The following is a 17843-nucleotide window of genomic DNA, read 5'->3' as shown; positions in this document are numbered from 1 at the left end:
TGTTGTCCAGGCTGGAGTGCTGTGGTGCAATCCTGGCTCACTGCAGCCTCGACCTCCTGGGCTCAAGTGATCCGTCCGCCTCAGCCTCCTGAGTACCTGGGACTACAGGTGCACGCTAGCACACCTGGCTGGTGTTTTTTTTTTTTTTTTTTTTTTTTTTTTTTTAAATTTTTCCTAGAGACAGGGTCTCGCTATGTTGCCCAGGCTGATTCTTTTTGGGTTTTGTCTTTTGTTGGTTCATTTTTGCTCAAACTTTTCCTCTGCTGACTTTGAGTTTATAATCCTCTTTTCATTTTTCTACTTTTTACACTTAAAAATTGTAACCATCATATTTGAAGGTATTTTTTTCTTTTGAAATCTAGCGTTTTTCTGGATTGGAGGCTCCAATGAACAAAACAAGAGTTTTATCATAATGTTATTGATAACTTCCATCTTGCACTGTTTCTTCAAATGGTCCTCCAGGAAGAGGGTGCTGATTTGGGTTCCCGCCCTCTGTGGTTGCGGGTACACCATCCTTAGTTCTGCCCTACAAGGGGTTCGCCTTTATAAACAAAATAAAGAAACAGAGTGGTGAATACTTTTTTAAAAACGACTGTCTTATTTATTTGCTTTGCTCACTTACGGAGTTGAACTTTTTTTGTTTGTTGGTTGGTTGTTTGTAACACTCTTCAAGAGTTACCTGCTTTTTTGCCTACAACTGCTTGTGTCTCATTTGTTTTGAGTCCTTGACATGTGAAACATGTCAGTCCCTTCCCACGTAAGGTAAAAATCCTTCTCCTGGTGCGTCGTTTGGTGTGTAACTTTGTTTTATGTGTCCGGTGGTAAAACGTTCACGTGGTGAAAGCGCCGCCCTGATCTGCTTTAGTTTGTTTCTGAGTTTGTCCTGGTGACTTACTCCACTTAGAGATCAGATATTCACGGAGGGCTCGTATTTTATTGAAAACATCTATTTCCCTCACACTCTGGGCACACTTTGTCTAAGTGAGAACAAGTTTGTGTTCGTCAGGCATCTTCTGTGGCAAGAACAAGAGCAAGAGAGAGAGGGGCGAGGCGCTACTCACTTTTTAATTTTTATTTATTTATTTCTTTTTGAGACAGAGTCTCACTCTGTTGCGCAGGCTGGAGTGCAGTGGTGCGATCTTGGCTCACTGCAACCTCTGCCTCCCGGGTTCAAGCGATCCTCCTGCCCCAGCCTCCCAAGTAGCTGGGACTACAGGTGCACGCCACCACACCAGGCTAATTTTTGTGTTTTTAGTAGAGACAGGGTTTCATCAGATTGGTCAAGCTGGTCTTGAACTCCTGACCTTGTAATCCGCCTGCCTCAGCCTCCCAAAGTGCTGGGATTACAGGCGTGAGCTACTGCACCCAGTTGCTACACACTCTTAAAATGACCAGATCTCATGAGAACCCACTCACTCCCTGTCAGAAGAACAGCACGGAGGGGATGGTGCCAAGCCATGCATGAGAACTCCACCCACACCAGGCCCCCCCTCCAATGCTGGGGATTACAGTTGGACATGAGATCTGGTGGGGTCCTGGATCCAGAACACGTCGGAGAGGAACAGAAGCCATGATGGAGTGAGTCGCTCATGGTGGCCACAGCCAGGACGGGGGCCGCAGCCAGGACAGGGACGGGCAGTGGTGCCCCTGCATGCATCTTACCCTTTCATCCCCATTTTTGGGAGGAAGAGTCGAGGCTGGTGTCAACCTGAAGGGGTGGCCTGCCCCTCCACACCTGTGGGTGTTTCTCGTTAGGTGGAACGAGAGACTTGAGAAAAGAAATAAGACACAGAGACAAAGTATAGAGAAAGAAAAGCGGGGGCCCAGGGGACCGGCGCTCAGCTTACAGAGGACCCACGCCGGCACTGGCCTCTGAGTTCCCTTAGTATTTATAGATAATTATCTTTACCATCTTAAAGATAAGGGAGTGGCAGGACAATAGGATCGTTTTTAGGGAGGAAATTAGCAGTAAGACATAAGAACAAAGATCTCTGTGACATGAATAAGTTTAAAGGAAAATCCTGTGCCTTGAGATAAACCTTTTAGCAACATTGTTTCATCCTATCACATGGGGATAAACCTTGGACAATACCTAGCTTTTCTAGGAACAAAGACACACCCTGCACGCCCAAAATCCATTAAACCTTGAGTCACCACAGCACATGTCTCTTGCAAGGACAAGGTTGGGGGTAGGGTCACAGATTAACAGCATCTCAAATACAGAACAAAAGGGAGTCTCTTATGTCTACTCCTTTCTATATAGACACAGTAACAGGCTGATCTCTTTCTTTTCCCCACATCAACCAGAAATAAAATCCTAAGGTCCTCCCAACCCTCTGAATGAACTGCTTCTCTCAGAGGGACCCTCCAGGGTTAACCTGAAAGCCTGGTTCAGGCCATGACGGGGAGTCGGTGGTGATCGGGGATCAGACAGGCCTCATTTCCCCTCCTTCCTTTTGGAAGAGCTGACCAGCATGAACATCAACACAGACTTTAAGTCTCATAGGAAACATTTACAGTCTGTTCCCTCTGAAGCCCGCTACTGGGAGGTTTCATCTACATCATAAAACTTTGGTCTTCACAACCCACTGTCATAACCCAGACGTTCCTTTCTATTGATAATAACTCAACCAATTGCCGATCAGAACCATTTAAATCCAGCTATGGCCTGGAAGCCCATCCCCGGCCGCCTCGAGTTGGTCCTGCCTTTCCAGTTCAAGCAGTGCCCATCCAGCATGTATTGAGTGACATCTTCTCTCTCCCTGAAATGTGTACAAGCAGGCTGTGCCCCGACCACCGCGGGCACGTGTGGTTAGGACCTCCTCGGGCTGTGTCAGGTGTGCGTCCTTCACCTTGGCAAAATAAATGTTCTAAGTGGACTGAGACCTGTCTCAGATACTTTTGGGTTCACACCGGTCACTTAGCCAGTGGCAAGGCTGGAATCGGAACTCCACACCATCCACATTTGGTTTTTTCTTCCCCCGAAACACTTTTGCGGTCGGATCACACCCCCGGCAGGCGCCTGTGCTTCTCTCCGACACTGCGTCCTCTCAGCGCTCCTGTCCGGGTCATCTTTCCCTTGTGCTGCCCTGCTCTGGCCAGAGCCTCTTGTCAGGTCACTCTGGTCCCCGTGCGAGTATCCCCAGCCAGGTCGCCCTCTCCTGCTGTGGTCCCCTCATCTGCAGTGGAGATGACAGGGTGTCAGCGAGGTGACAGGAGCGTGAACCCAAGGCCCAGTCCTGAGAAAGGGCCGGCCCCAAATGGCGAATGCAAGGGTTCCACATGTCCCAGGTGGTGGGTGGAAATGAGCTCAGGGCGGACAAGTGCTGGAAAGTGGATACCTCAGGTTAGCACAAGGCAATTTGGAGGGGGAAGGGGAGGAGGCAGCAGAGGCTGGAACATTTCAGGAGGAGAGGGAAGAACCCTGTGGTGGAAAGAAGTTGCCGTTCATTGAGAAGAAGCTCCTCTAGGCTTAGAGTCAGTGCTGCCTGGGTGGCAGAACCATCTCGGCTCATTTTAGCTTTGATTTGAGGGTGCCAACAGAAGAGCCTTGCAGTTCTGTGAAGGGATCGGAGGAAGCTTCATATTAAAGTAAAATGCATGATTCCAGAGCTGCAGCCAGCCACTGCCTCCGCATGCTCTGTGTTTTCATAACTGGGCAGACATGCGTGTACCTCCCCTCTCTCCTGCAGGCCTGTAATGCACCGAAACGTCCGCTACAACTGCAGAGTGATATTCCTCAACAGGTAGGCTCCCTGCCCCTGCCCCCGGGAGGGTGACTGGGGCCTCTCCCTGGCTCTCAGCCGAGCGTGCTGCCCTGGGGACCCATTACTGGTAGGCTGCTTCTGGAAGTGCCCGGGTTAGTCAGGGCCGATGCACCAGGCAGGTGACCCAGGTGCCTTTGCTTCTCTGGGTCTCAGCCACCACCGAGACAGGCATCATCAGGTATCAGAAAGAGAGAGACGCAGAGGGTGGGGGTGTGGGGACACAGGTCCTTGTGGCCTGGAAGCCAGTCCTGCTGAGCGAGTTCCCTGGAGCGCCTGGTCACCAGCTGCTGGTGAGGTGCACACCTGCTGGGGCTTAGCTGCTTCACTGTGAGGGTCAGGAACGGATGCAGCCGTGGAGACCTGAGTCAGAGAGAGAAAGTGGAAGCCCAGAGAAGGAGAGAGATTTGCTCGGGGCCCCATTCTTGAGCCAACTGTACACGGCATCACCTTGTCCCCCGGTGGCAGTGGCCACCGCCAGTGACATGTTTGTCTCAGGAGCCCGGTGTGCACGGCTTTGTTCCTCTGCCTGCAGGAAGATCCTGCTCATCAGACCCAAGATGGCCTTGGCCAACGAAGGCAACTACCGCGAGCTACGCTGGTTCACCCCGTGGTCGAGGAGTCGGTGAGTCGGGTGCCGGACCGCTCCTGGGATGTGTGTTAAGCACCTTCGCTGTGTGTAGCCTTGGGTCTGGATCATGGGGGTGTTACTGGTGGAGGGTGTCCAGGTTCTTGACATTTTGAACAAAGGATTGGACAAAAAGCACAAACAAAGCAAACAAAGAATGAAGCAACCAAAGCAGAGACTGAATGAAAATAAAAGCCCACTCCACAGGGCGGGAGCGGCCCCAGCAAGCGGCTCACGGGCCCGGTTACGCGGTGTTCTGGGGTTTAAATATCCTCTAGAGGCTTCCCATTGGTTACTTGGTGTGGGCCCCATGTCAATAAAGAGGCTGAAGTGAAGTGACAAGGTTATTTACTTGGTGTACACACTATGCAAATAAAGAGGTGTTTCCTGTCTGAATTAGTTACAAAGTTATTTACTTGGTCTTAGAAAGCTGGGGTTTTTCCTTTGATTTAGTTCTAGGAAGTGCTCAGGTTCCCTGCCCCCAGACCCTGTTCCACCTCAGCAGTGCCAGGGATATGGACTAGCTGGGGCCGATGGTGCAGGCGGTGAAGGGATTTACCAAGACGGTTGTAGGCGAAGACAGGCAGATTGATTAGAGAAAGTAGGAAAATATTTTGCAAGATTGCAACAGGCAGCACAGCAGAGAAGGGGCTGTCTGCAGAGAGGCGGGGGCTGGAGGGAGGTGTTATAGGGTTGTGCTGGAGGGGGCTACATTGGGGATGAGGTAGAACTGTGGGAGCCACTGCGGAAGGAGGTCATTGTGCCTGTGGAGGTCATCGTGGCCTCAGAACAATTGTTTGTTGTTCTCCACATGTGGGGCTCCCTACTCATGGCTTCCTCATCTGATCAGGTCTCTGCAAGCAGAGGATGCACAGAAACATGGACTAGGGTCTCCACCCCCTGGTGCCAGTCCCTTATATGCCTGATTCAATGCTGCTGATTAAATTGTAGCTAGGTTCAGCGCAGATCACGTGGAACTCGCATCAGTCAGGGATGCCAGTCATGTTATGTGAAGTGTCACTTCCATCTCGAATGATACTGAATGTCAGGTTTCACATCTTCACCCAGTTGACCTTTGGGTCATTCTTCGTCATGGGGCGTCTGCCACGTGCATCCTCAGGCATTTACTGCCATAGCTGGTCTCCCCACAGATACTCCCAGTTGTGACAACCAAAAATGTCCCCAGACATTACCAGATGTCCCCTGGGGGGCAAAATTGCCACAGTTGAGAAATTCTACTCTCTATTTTTACTACAGTTATTTCTATTTTTTATTGTTGTTATTGTAAATGAACTCTTTAATATTATATTTTTAAGTGGTTAATATTTTTATACAGGAAAACTTGATTTTTATGTTGCTTTTGTAATTGAATTCTGTTGTGTCTGTTGGTTAGTCTGTTGATTTTTGTAGTTTTTCTTTTAAGTTAAACTTATATAATATGCAACGAATTTTCCTTTTCCTTTCCAGTACTTACACCTCTTGGTTCATTTTCTTAACTTTTGTTGGCCAGCATTTCTAGAACGGTGTACTAGATCATTTCTGGAGCAAAATTCGTTGCTAAGGGGCAGTTTCATCTTTTTCCTGACTTTCCTTGGAAAGTTCTTCATGTTTCTGCATTTGATTGGGGCTTATATCTATCTATAGCTAGTTTTACTTCAGATTTTTAAAAATTGAGAATGGATGTTGAGTTTATCCCATGTCTTTCTAGCATATGTTGAGGTGAAGATAAAGTAAATCTTTGCTTTCTAAATTCTCCAGAAAAAAAAAAAAAAAAAAAACCGTCTTTTGATCTCCTAGGCTGAGCACCTACACTCAGCCACCTGGACTTTCACTTACCACGCGCCCCCATCCTCAGCCTCTAGACCTCAAGACCACCCCTTTCCCTGTCCCCTGTCTCCCGAGCCTAGTGTTCTGGTGCCCAGTGTGTGGCGCAGTCTGGTCCCCAGTGGGATGATGTGCTGGGCCCAGGAGATGGTCCAGGTATCCTCTGCTTCCGGCTCTGTCTCATCCCGCCCTCTAGAGCCTGGTGCTGCCAGACACGGGCTGCAAGGTCTCCGTGGGCGGACGGCTTTGCTTCTCATGGCCACTCTCTTCTGCAGGCTCCGAGGCTGTAATTTCATCCTCTCTGCCAGCAGAGGCGGAGAGATGTCTGCCCCCTCGCAGTTCACTTTCTGTCTTGCAGGTGGAATCGTTGACTGCTCTTGTCTGCCACTCACTCCTCTGCTGCTTTGCCGTTTCTGACTCCAGGGCAGTTCCGGAACCGGAATGACCCTCACGACCGAAGCCATTAATATGCCGGATACAGTGTGTCTGCATTTATGTCTCATTTTCAAGTGTGCACCACTGAGCTGGCAGGAAAGTACAAAATATATTAAGCCTAAAAACAGTGAAACCAGAGACCCTGGGAAACAAGGGTGAGACCCTGGGCACAAAGCTGGCTTTTGCCCCAAGGGTTTTCCTACGCCTGGAGACCTTGAGCTTTATTGATGATAACTCCATGGAAGTGGAGGTGTGGGGATGGGCAGGAGATCCAGTAGGAGACACCCCTGTATGCTGTCGCTATAGTCGGCTCACATTGAAACTGTGACTGAGACATAAGCCCACTGCACAGAGAGAGAAGGCTGAACACATGCCTTCCTCAACCTGGTGCTTGGTGGAGGGGGAGAAATGTTGCCTAGAAATTGACAGCCTTTGTGCTGGAAACCTCCCTACCTGTGTAGTATAATAAGACTCAGGAGAAGAAGTTAATTCCATATGCACCCAAGATGAGTTCAGGCAGCGTCCAGTCTCCAGGCAATAGACCTTCCAGAAGTTACTGTAGCGCCCGCAGACGCTGGGCACAGGCAAACAGACGTCTCTCTGGAGAAATTCACCTTCAATCCAGCCTGCTCAGAATTTCTAGACGTGACATTTATAGAAAATGAGAAACTCACAGTCCAAAATCATAAAATGTACAAGGAAATAAGGCACAACGAGTAAGAACCAGCAAAAAAATACAGTAGACGCAGATGTGAAAGCTCGACACAGAATAGAAAATAAGTGTTCCTAATACACTGAAATAAATCGATGAGAAGCTCAAAAGGTAAGAAACAGACAATCAGAGTTAGAAAAAGAGCCAAATAATAATGTGGATGAATAACACATAAGTTAAACATAGCTGAATAGAGAGGTAGGGAACTGAAAGATAGACCTCTCCCAGTTATCCAGAATTTAAGCCTTAAAGAAAATCTGATGCAAACCTAAGAGACATTAAGAAACATGAGCAAAGAGTGAAAGTGGATAACAAGGGTGGAATCCCTGTCTCAGAAGGAGATAACGGAGGTTACGGAGAAGAGGCGGTATTTGAAAGAAGATGGAAACATCCACACAATATTTAAAAGATGCTGTTCTCAGATACACTAACTGCAACAGATCTCAACAGGATAAACAAACAAATTCACATCTAGAAACATTCTTGTGAAACCACAGAACACTAAAGACACAGAAATTCTCCAAAGTAGCCAGAAGGGAAAAGACAAATCACCCACAAAGATTGAGCAGCTGGAGCAACTCCTGCTTCGTCGTGGCAAAGCCCGGAGCCAGGAGACGGTGGCTGGAAAAAATCCGAGGAGGGAGTCACCGGCAGCCAGGAATGTTAGAATCAGCAAATGCATCCTTTAAGAACAAGGACAAAAATCAAGACATTTTTACACAGGCAAAAACTGTTTATCGTTAAAAGACTCAATGGAAATTCTGAACGTGTACATTAGGCAGAAGGAAAATTATTCTAGCAGAAGCCTTGAAATTTCAAAAGGATTGGTGAAAAAGGATATTGATAAATTTGTATATATGTGTAAACAAACGGGACTGTACGAAACATAATGTCTAATATGTAGTAGAAAATAGGCCAGCCCTAAATCGCTGCATAACTGTGCATGTTAATTAGGGCAATGCTCTGTAGGAGGATAAAGATACTGATCAATTTTTGACTTTAGGTGAAATACACATAAAGTTTCTAGGGTAACCACTAAAAGGAAAGATACAGAACATATGATTGTCAAAGTAGCAGGCAGAAGAAAAGAAGAATAAAAAGGAAAAAATGAAATAATTCCAAATGAAGCATAAAAGGAAGTGAGTTCTTTAAAAGTCCAGTAGAAAAAGTGGGACTCAGAGATAGCACATAAGACAGAATAAATCTGTCAGTAATCACTACAAATAAAAATGGACACAATAATTTGATTAAAGAACAGAGGTCATTATTCTGGATCAAATGAAAATCCAGGAATAGACTGAAACCGTATTGTAATTAACAATACATTTTGGCAAATTTGCTGGATGATAAAACCAATCAAAAGTCAGGTTCCTTTCATTTACCAGCAACATTCAGTCAGAACTTTAAGGAAGATACCGTTTATTCCAGCAGCCAAAGTGCTTATGGATAACTATAACCAGAGATGTGTAAGCCCCGTATGGGAAAAAGTGATAAAATTTTATGGGAGGGCATTAACAACTACAGAGCTAAATGGAGATTGCCTGCGTATGTGAAAAGGAAGGCACAGTGTGAAAAGCATTCATCTCCCCTAAGTTGATCTATGGATTCAGTGTAGTTTCCATAAGAATCTGAACAGGAAATTCAATAAACCAGCTCCAATATTTCCATGGAAGAGCAAAAGGCCACGAATAGCTAAGATACTCATGAAGACCAAAAGAAAGGCCAGGCGTGGTGGCTCATGCCTGTAATCCCAGCACTTTGGGAGGCTAAGGCAGTCAGAAGTTCAGGATTCGAGACCAGCTCAGAAGTTCGAGACCAGCCTGGGCAACATGGTGAAACCCCCTTTCTACCAAAGAAAATACAAAAATCAGCTGGGCGTTGCAGTGTGCACCTGTGGTCCCAGCTGTCACGATCAGCTGGGTTGTGGAGACCCTAACCCAGCGGCACTAGAGGAATTAAAGACACACACACACAGAAATATAGAGTGTGGAGTGGGAGTTGGGGCTGACAGCCTTCAGAGTGGAGAGCCACGAATGAGTGTTACCCACATATTTATTGACAGCAAGCCAGTGATAAGCATTGTGTCTATAGATTATAGATTAACTAAAACAGGAAACAAAGGAATGGGCTCTGGTTACTTATCTGCAGCAAGAACATGTCCTTAAGGCACAGATCGCTCATGCTATTGTTTGTGGTTCCGGACCGCCTTAAGTGGTTTTGCGCCCTGGGTGGGCCAGGTGTTCCTTGCCCTCATTCTGGTAAACCCACAGCCTTCAGCCTGGGCGTCATAGCCATCACAAGCATGTCACAGTGCTGCAGAGATTTTGTTTATGGTCAGATCTGGGGGTCTGTTCCCAACACCAGCTACCTGAGATGCTGAAGTGGGAGGATCACTTGAGCCCATGAGACTGAGCCTGCAGCAAACCCCGATCGTGCCACTACACTCTAGCCCAGATGACAGAATGAGACCCTGTTCGTCCATTTGCATGCTGCTGCTAAAGACATACCCAAGACTGGGTAATTTATAAAGAAAAAGAGCTTTAATACACTCGCAGTTCCATGTGGCTGGGGAGGCCTCACAATCACAGCAGAAGGCGAAAGGCACATCCTACATAGCGGCAGACAAGAGAGAATGAGACCCAAGCAAAAAGGAAAACCTATTATAAAAGCCTCAGCTCTCCTGAGACTCACTACCATGAGAACAGTATGGGGGAAACCATCCTGTGGTTAATTTATCTCCCACCAGGTCCCTCCCACAGCATGTGGGAATTACAGGAGCTATGATTCAAGGTGAGATTTGAGTGGGGACACAGCGAGACCATATCAGCATGCCTGAGTTGAAGTCCAAAGATAGGCGAGATTTGTTGCGGGGAGCACTTCCAAGAAGAGAGCATCACACGCTGGGGGCTCGGAGGTCCAGGCGACGCTCTGCTCCTTCACCTGGGTACTGCATGCACTGGACTTATTTTAATATCCTTTAATTACACATGTGTGCCTTTGTACTGTTTTGCGTAACATATTTTGCAATAAAACGAATCCATAAAGGAAGTCTGTGGCCAACCAGATTTTAGCGCTGCTTCTGCAGGAACCAGCTTTTCCTGCCGAGGTGCCTGTGGGATGTCTCTACGACTCTGGAGGTTCAGTAGCTCCAGCAAATGGCTTGGGGGTTCTCATCATTTGTTATTATACCCTGTAAGGCTGTAAGGTTTTTCGACTTCACATTCAGGTCTTCTTATTTCAGGAAAGTTGACCTATTTTCTGCTTCCAAAGGCTTTTGTTCTTTTGCTTCCGTTCTGTTCTTCAGGAACCTTGATGACTGGCAAGTGACATGTCTGTGTCTGCCTGCCTTATCTTTCATCTTCTTTCTAACCATCACTGTCTTCATGTATTTGCATTTTTTTCTGGCAGTTTTATTGCCCTGAATTTGTCTTCTCTGCAGTGCTTTTCACGGGGCTCTATCCTGTGCTTTGTTTTTCGTATCTGCAAGCATTTTAAGACTTTTCAAAATCTTTTCTTAGTTGTCAACTTGTCTCCCGTCATTTATTTGTGCTTGTGTTGAGACCTTTTATCAGTTGATGTTGTCTCTAGGATTTCAGAGCATAAGTGTGGGGCTCCTGTTCCTCCTTCCCCCTTTTGTCTCATGAATACCTCGGTGTCAGGTGTCACAATGGGCCCTCTGGGATGGTATTCCTTTCACCCCTGTGGAAGGGGTGGCAGGAAGGTGAGGCTGGAACCCACCAGAAGCAACTGCACATTTTGGTTCGCTTAGAGAAAGCTGAGGTTTCTAATCCTCTGGGAGCTGTGCCAGATGATGACAAGAAATGGTCGTGTTCACCATGCCCCTGCTTTAGTAAAGAGTACTTGGAAGGCTCAAGGTGCCATTCCAGGTTCCAGGTCCTCTTAGGAAAACATAACTAAGGCCTGGTCCTTGCCTGCAGAGAGCCATTCTCAAGGTGTGCGCTGGCTGTGGAGCACAGCTGCAGTGAGGGGCAAGGCTGGGTGCATGCCCGTCCTGCTGGGTCTTTTGTCTGGTGCCCGGGGGGTCTTTGCATGAGTCGAGGGAAAGGTGCAGATGAAGGGAGAGATGTTTGGACGGTTCCTGTGTTTAAAATGCATGTTGGTGCAGCAGCATCGCCATCAACAGGCTATGAGGGTGAACTGAGTGCTCAATATGGGATGGCAAGGCAGCCTGGAGGTCTGTAGGGTATCTTCATGTCCCCGTTCCCTATGTGAATGAGGGGAAAAGACATCATTGACTCAGTTTCTCAACTTTTAACATTTCTTAAGTAAAGAGAGCTACTAAAACCATGCCCAGAAGGCTCCTGGGAATTCTAAGAAAGCAAAAAGGACACAGAGTTCCTTGCAAGTCTGAGTGGCGCATCTTGTAACAGCCTGTTGGAAGTCAAATACGTGAACCGTCTATTTTGAAGATTCCACCTCTTGGTGGAGCGTCTTGGGACACCTTGCACTAAAGTTGGTATTAAACCCTCCTCCCCATCTCTCGAATTGAGAGCATCATTTTATTCCAGGGATGTACGGGTTTGTCATTGTGTTTCGGGTTAATGCCACATGATTTTTCTGATTCAGTAACAGCAATCAGGAATTCCACCCGGATTTCTCCATGGGACATCGTGGTCAGTTCTCAGCGAATCCCCTGTGACACATCTCTCCGTAAAGATGACCATGAGCGTGTGGGGAAACTGAGACAGCCTGATGCTCGGAGAGCCCAGCCCACCACGATGTCACGTAGTCTCCTCAAGCCACCTTCATACTCTTTACCTTCATGCAATTGTTTATTGCACTGGGGGAACACTTGGCAGTTCCTTTGCCAGTTCATCAGTTCGGAGGGTTCAGTTTGAGTTTTGTTTAAATGTAGCTGCCCTTCCTCATTTGTCCTGAGATGCTCATCCTCAGATCCTTGGTGTTTTCCTCTCCAGGCACACGGAGGAGTACCTTCTGCCTCGGATGATACAGGACCTGACAAAGCAGGCGAGTCCCTGGGTGTGGAGCCCATTTTCCAGTCGGTTGTCGCTGTTCTCAGGCAACAGTGGACCGGGTGGGGCGGGAACCCTTTGGGATCCAGGTAACGGAAGGCACCACGGTGCGCACAGGTCTGAAACAGACAAAGGAGGCAGGTTCCTATAGCGAGGGGGGCTGCGGGCCAGGCAGCAGCCAGGGCGGCTCCTCCTGGCCTTGGGGCTGCTTTTCCTCCCTTTCCCTGCTCACACTGGCTTCCTCCTCTTGGTGTCCTCCTCGTGGCAGAAGACAGCCTCCTCCGCCCCCAGGGGCTGTGTTCCTACATTTAAGTGTTATCTAGACCCACAGCAAACTGCCCTGTTCTCAATTTTGAATTCTAAGGGAAGGCACCCTGGTGTCCCCTCTCAGCCGCTGCTCTGTGGCTGGGAGTGGGGGCCGAGTTTCATCAACACAGGGCAGCAGCTGCTTCAGTGTGATCACAGAACAGGGTCACTTCAGAAGCCGCTGACCCCGATTGGCAACCCCATTGGTGACCGTGACATTCTGCCCCTTGACTGCTCAGAGTACAGGCATCCCCTTATTCCACACATAGGCTCCTAAAGGCTCCTCTTCCTGGCACCACCCAGTGTCCCATGTGCAGCCACAGGGCACCCACCTCTTCGGAATGTGCGAGAGCCCAGAGCCAACTCCAGCTCTTGTGGCTGCAGGATGTGTGTGGCCCTAGGTAGTGTTTGTGGCCCAGACAGGGCGTGACCAATGAATCTTATGCACTCTCCTCTTCCGACGGCAGGAAACTGCGCCCTTCGGAGATGCGGTGCTGGCCACGTGGGACACCTGCATTGGAAGTGAGATCTGTGAGGAGCTCTGGACACCCCACAGGTCAGCCCCATGCCCCGTGCTGTCCGATCGCCCACCTCACATGGGCCAGCTGGGAGGACCTGGGACTGCAGACCTCCTGGGGCCATGACCGTCGGCCGGGAGCTGCCATGGGAAAGTGTGAGGGGCCGCCTGGGAGGCTGGGTTGGAGGAGTCTGGTGGCCTCTTCTCTTCACCTGCCTCTGCCCACAGCCCGCACATCGACATGGGCCTGGATGGAGTGGAGATCATCACCAATGCCTCGGGCAGTCACCACGTGCTGCGCAAAGCCAACACCAGGGTGGATCTCGTGACTATGGCCACCAACAAGGTAGGGGTTGGGTCAGGGAGTGTGCACCACGGGGTAGGCACTGCATCTCAAGCACTCCTGCATCATTGCAGGGCTGGGCCCACACAAGATGGACCTTCTGGGCTTGTAATTACGGCCTGGACTCAACAAGTGTGCCCTGCCGCCCCCCCGGGGCTTCGCTGGCACAGCCCATCTCACCTGCGCAGCTACCCCAGGAAGCCGACCCCATCACCCTCCCTGCCGTGACCAGGAACCAGAACGTGCTCCTTGTTTGTTGGCATGATGGCGGGGCGTAGGGACCACCCGCACGTTTGCTGCTCCTGCTCTTGGGCAGTGAGACGTGCAGCGGGCGGTGCTGGTTCGTCCTTCACGTTGCAGATGTGGGTTTAGCTGAGCCGCGTTTGAATCTTGGCTTCATCACACAGAGCTTTCTTTGGCTTGTCTGAACCTCATCATGCCTCAGAGAGGTGACGGGGTCTGCCTTGTTGGGTTGTTATGAAGCAAAAACACATGTTTTACAAAGAGCCTGGCGCCTAGCAAGGCCGGGCTCGCGGCAGCTTCAGGGGTCTGTGCTTCCCTACACGTGCGCGTTATCTCGGCGGTGGTGGGGCCGCTCATGATGACCTCGCGGGACTAGGGGGACGTTCCTGTACGCGGGCAGGTGGCAGGCGAGGGCGGTGGACCACAGCTGACCACTCCGCTGTGGGCTCTGCCTTTTCCAGAACGGTGGGATTTACTTGCTGGCCAACCAGAAGGGCTGTGACGGGGACCGCCTCTACTACGACGGCTGCGCCATGATCGCCATGAACGGAAGCGTCTTCGCTCAAGGATCCCAGTTTTCTCTGGATGACGTGGTAATGAACGGGCCTGGACGTGACTGGGGGAGGGTTCCCTGTGCAGAGGCCGAGCTCCTGGCCCTCTCCTGTAAGCCGGGTGCTTAGTGAGGGCCCCTGTGGAGAAGCCCCCGGGGGTCCCGCCTGCTCTGATGGCCTCTGATTTACCTGGTTGGTGAGGGGGGAACCTCCCACCCTCGAGTCTGAGGATAGCCGAACCCCGACACACGGCACATGGTACTGGACGGTTGAGGTTGTGGGCAGCTTGCGAGTTCTGCGTACCCACAGTGCGGGAGGAGGGCTCCGTGCCCCGCAGGGCCAGGTGGGAGTGCACTCAGGAACCAAGGGGACAGCCCGCGGTGGGAGGCAGGCTCTGTGGTGCCGAGAGGATGGGTGCCGCCTGGCGCCTGTGGGAGGGTGGTGTTGGTTGGTTGGAATTCCAAGGGCTGGCAGGGAACCAGAGCCGCTCCTTTGAAAGGAGCAGACTCCATGGCCCCCGAGACAGGTCTAGGGATCCCACGTTTGGTGAGGGGGCCTTATCCTCAGGAACAGAGCCGTCAGGGGAGCTCATGGTGAGGCCGTTCAAGGCCCTGCCATTCTTCCCCGGGTGTTGAGGCCACATATACTCATCTAAGACCTTACACCACGCTGTCCCTGAGTCCGGGGAAGCAGGAGTGGAGACCCCAGGACACTCTGGTCAGCGAGGCTTTGTTCTATGGGGCTCTCTGAGCACACAGTGGCCAGCTGCGTGAGGGACAGCCCTGGGGAAGCTGTGAGTTACAGGTTGGAAGCGCCATTGCTATCCTGAAGCGACACAGATATGTGGGTGCTCAGAGGAAGGAGATAACAGAGAACAAAGCTAGGAACCCTGCCTGGCACAGTCCTCACCAGCAACTGAGCTGCCGCTTGGAATGGGGTTCAGGACCTTGTTGGAGCCCCAGATTCCTTTGGGAAGCTGATGAAAGCTCTGCACGTTCTGCGTCTAAAGATGCACATTAGCACGGGGCAGGGCTTCCCAGGTGATGGTTACCGCGATGGGCGCGAACTTCCTCCACAGAGAAGGGACCACAGGTAGAAAGTCCTGGGAGAGGTTTGGGCCACTCTTCCTTTCAGTTTTTTGTTTGTTTGTTTGTTTTTGAGACGGAGTCTCGCTCTATTGCCCAGGCTGGAGTGCAGTGGCACGATCTTGTCTCACTGCAACCTCCGCCCCCCGGGTTAAAGCAATTCTACCTCAGCCTCCCGAGGAGCTGGGACTACAGGCGCCTGCTGCCACACCCAGCTAATTTTTTGTACTTTACTTAGTAGAGACAGGGTTTCACCGTGTTGCCCAGGCTGGTCGCAAACTCCTGAGCTCAGGCAATCCACCCACCTCGGCCTCCCAAAGTGCTGGGATTACAGGTGTGAGCCACCGCACCTGGCCTCCCTTTCGGTTTTTGAAGCAAACGAGAAAAAACGGGCTGTTATTGCCAAAAATGGAAATCAATCCCAAGTGCACAAATACAACAAAAAGTAACTTTTAGTTCTGTCCCAAGCCGGCGTGGGTGGGAGCATCCCCACTCTCGGGCTCAGACCCCTCGCGGGTCCCCAGCGCTCCCTCCCGCACACAGCGTTGCCGGACTCACCTTTGGACCCGACAGCGTTCCACTCTACTCTTGTTGGGGACGGGCATTAAAGCGTCGGATTCACCGAGGCAGGCAGTAGCACAGGAGACGAGTTCTGCAGCTGGCTTTGCAGGAGCAGAGCGAGTCTGTGTCCTGGCGTCACCGACTCTGAGAGGCTGTCTGAGCGGTTTCGTTGCTTTGCTGCCCCTGCGTTCCCATCCTCACGATTCTGTCTGGTGCTTTCTGCACAGCATAGGCGCGGTCAGCACGGAGGCGGTTACGAAACCAAACCAGTTTCAAAGTGGACCGAGTGAACTTTACCCTGAAAAAGAATTCCACGGTCTTTTCAGGGGTTTCTTGCACAGGGGGCAGGCAAGGGTGTGGCCGTCTCAACTCCAGGCCCTGCTTTCCACGTGACAGCGTCCCTGCAGGCCTCCTTGCTCTTCGTCGTTAACCACGACAGAGCTGGAAGGGCTTTGAAGAGAAGGATTAAGTTCCTGCTGATGGGAAGTGTGGTCCTCTCCCCATTCCCCACGTCACAGCCACAGGCACGCTGGCGGTCGTGTTGATTGGCAGGTGTGTTGGGAATCACCTACCCCAGGACCCCCGCAGGTTCCTGGCCCCACATCAAGCCCCTGAACCGGAGTCTTCGGGGGTCTGCATTTTTAGTGAGCGCCAGGCAGTTGTTTCATGCACTAGAATCCAGGAGCCGTTGTCTCTAGAATTCCTGATGTGTCCCGAGATCTCCATCCTAGGCTACAGCCACAGGTCTGCTGCATTGAGAGTGGCAGTGCTGTCCTCAGGCTCAGGACACCACCCTCTGCCAGGTCCTCCGTGGTGCACCTGAAATCGTCAACAGAAGTCTTGTGACATGTGGAATCATTTGAGAGTCTCCCCTTCTGCCTCCCGCTCGAGCAACAGACCTGCCGGTCCCCCTCGTCGGGCCCATGTTTCTTAGGGTCTTCCTAATCCCCTGGGCTTTCCGGCTTGTTGGGTGCCTGGAGTCAGGCTGCAATATGGAAGGCTGTTAACCTAGCCTTAGGGAGAGTGGGATGGAGCCGCCTTCTCATGGAACAATCCTCACCTCCCCCATCTCCATTGTTTTATGGCTTCACACTTACCATGGCTTTCTGCATGGAAGCTTGGTGGCCGCAGTGCCATCACTTTGGAAAGCAGCCAGAGAACCACAGGATGCGTGAATCGGTCTCCTTGTCTTCATGGGCATCTCTAGCCAGGTCTGGCCCCCTGTTACAGCAGTAGGAGTGAGGGGCGCGCAAGGTGGCCACGGCTATCCTGTGAACCACCACAGTGGTGCAGGTGCTGTTCCCGCTGTCCCATGCTTGTGTTTAGCAAGGCAACACTCAGGAACACAATTTGATAAAGGTATTTTTTCATGAAGGAATAACCCCTGAGTTAAAATCTCATTTCTGCATATACTGCAATTGGCAGAACCCCTACCACAGCCAGGTTCAAAGGCAAGGCAGTGTCACCTCCTGTGACACAGGCAGCACGTCCGGGCCAGGACCCTGGCATGGATACCGGGCCTGTGGCTCTGCCTCTGCCCTCCCCCAGCTCCACCCTCCTCTGTGTTTGGCCTCATTCTCAGGTTGTCCTCCAGCTCCGCCCTCCTCTGTGTTGGCCTCAGTCTCAGGTTGCCTCTCCTCTTGGGCATGGGATGTTTGCAGCAGCTCCAGCCATCCCATCTTCACACAGCCACATGCAGAGGCAGCAAAGGGGCCCTGGCTCCCTGTGTGTCTTTTTGATGAGAGGGACATTCCCAGAAGTCCCCTGCAGAGGCTTACTGACAGGGGGGTGTCTATTGACAGGGGGGTGTCTTACTGACAGGGGAGTGTCTTACTGACAGGGGGTGTGTTACTGACAGGGGGTGTGTTACTGACAGGGGG

General features: G+C 50.8%; 1 protein-coding gene across 1 annotated transcript in view; it reads left to right on the top strand.

Moving 5' to 3' along the window:
- NADSYN1 (NAD synthetase 1) overlaps window positions 1–17843 on the top strand; it is a 51041-nt gene that overhangs the window by 7729 nt on the left and 25469 nt on the right. Inside the window, exons 4-9 of the mRNA XM_025357480.1 lie at window positions 3693–3746; window positions 4300–4389; window positions 12301–12352; window positions 13131–13219; window positions 13409–13526; window positions 14228–14359. Of these exons, the coding sequence (XP_025213265.1) occupies window positions 3693–3746; window positions 4300–4389; window positions 12301–12352; window positions 13131–13219; window positions 13409–13526; window positions 14228–14359 (535 nt within the window). The remainder of the gene's footprint in view (window positions 1–3692; window positions 3747–4299; window positions 4390–12300; window positions 12353–13130; window positions 13220–13408; window positions 13527–14227; window positions 14360–17843) is intronic.

This window comes from Theropithecus gelada, chromosome 14 (assembly GCF_003255815.1).
Source record: "Theropithecus gelada isolate Dixy chromosome 14, Tgel_1.0, whole genome shotgun sequence".
Lineage (NCBI taxonomy): Eukaryota > Metazoa > Chordata > Mammalia > Primates > Cercopithecidae > Theropithecus > Theropithecus gelada.
Note: the sequence above shows the minus strand (reverse complement) of the source record. Positions and strands in the feature narration are given on the sequence as shown.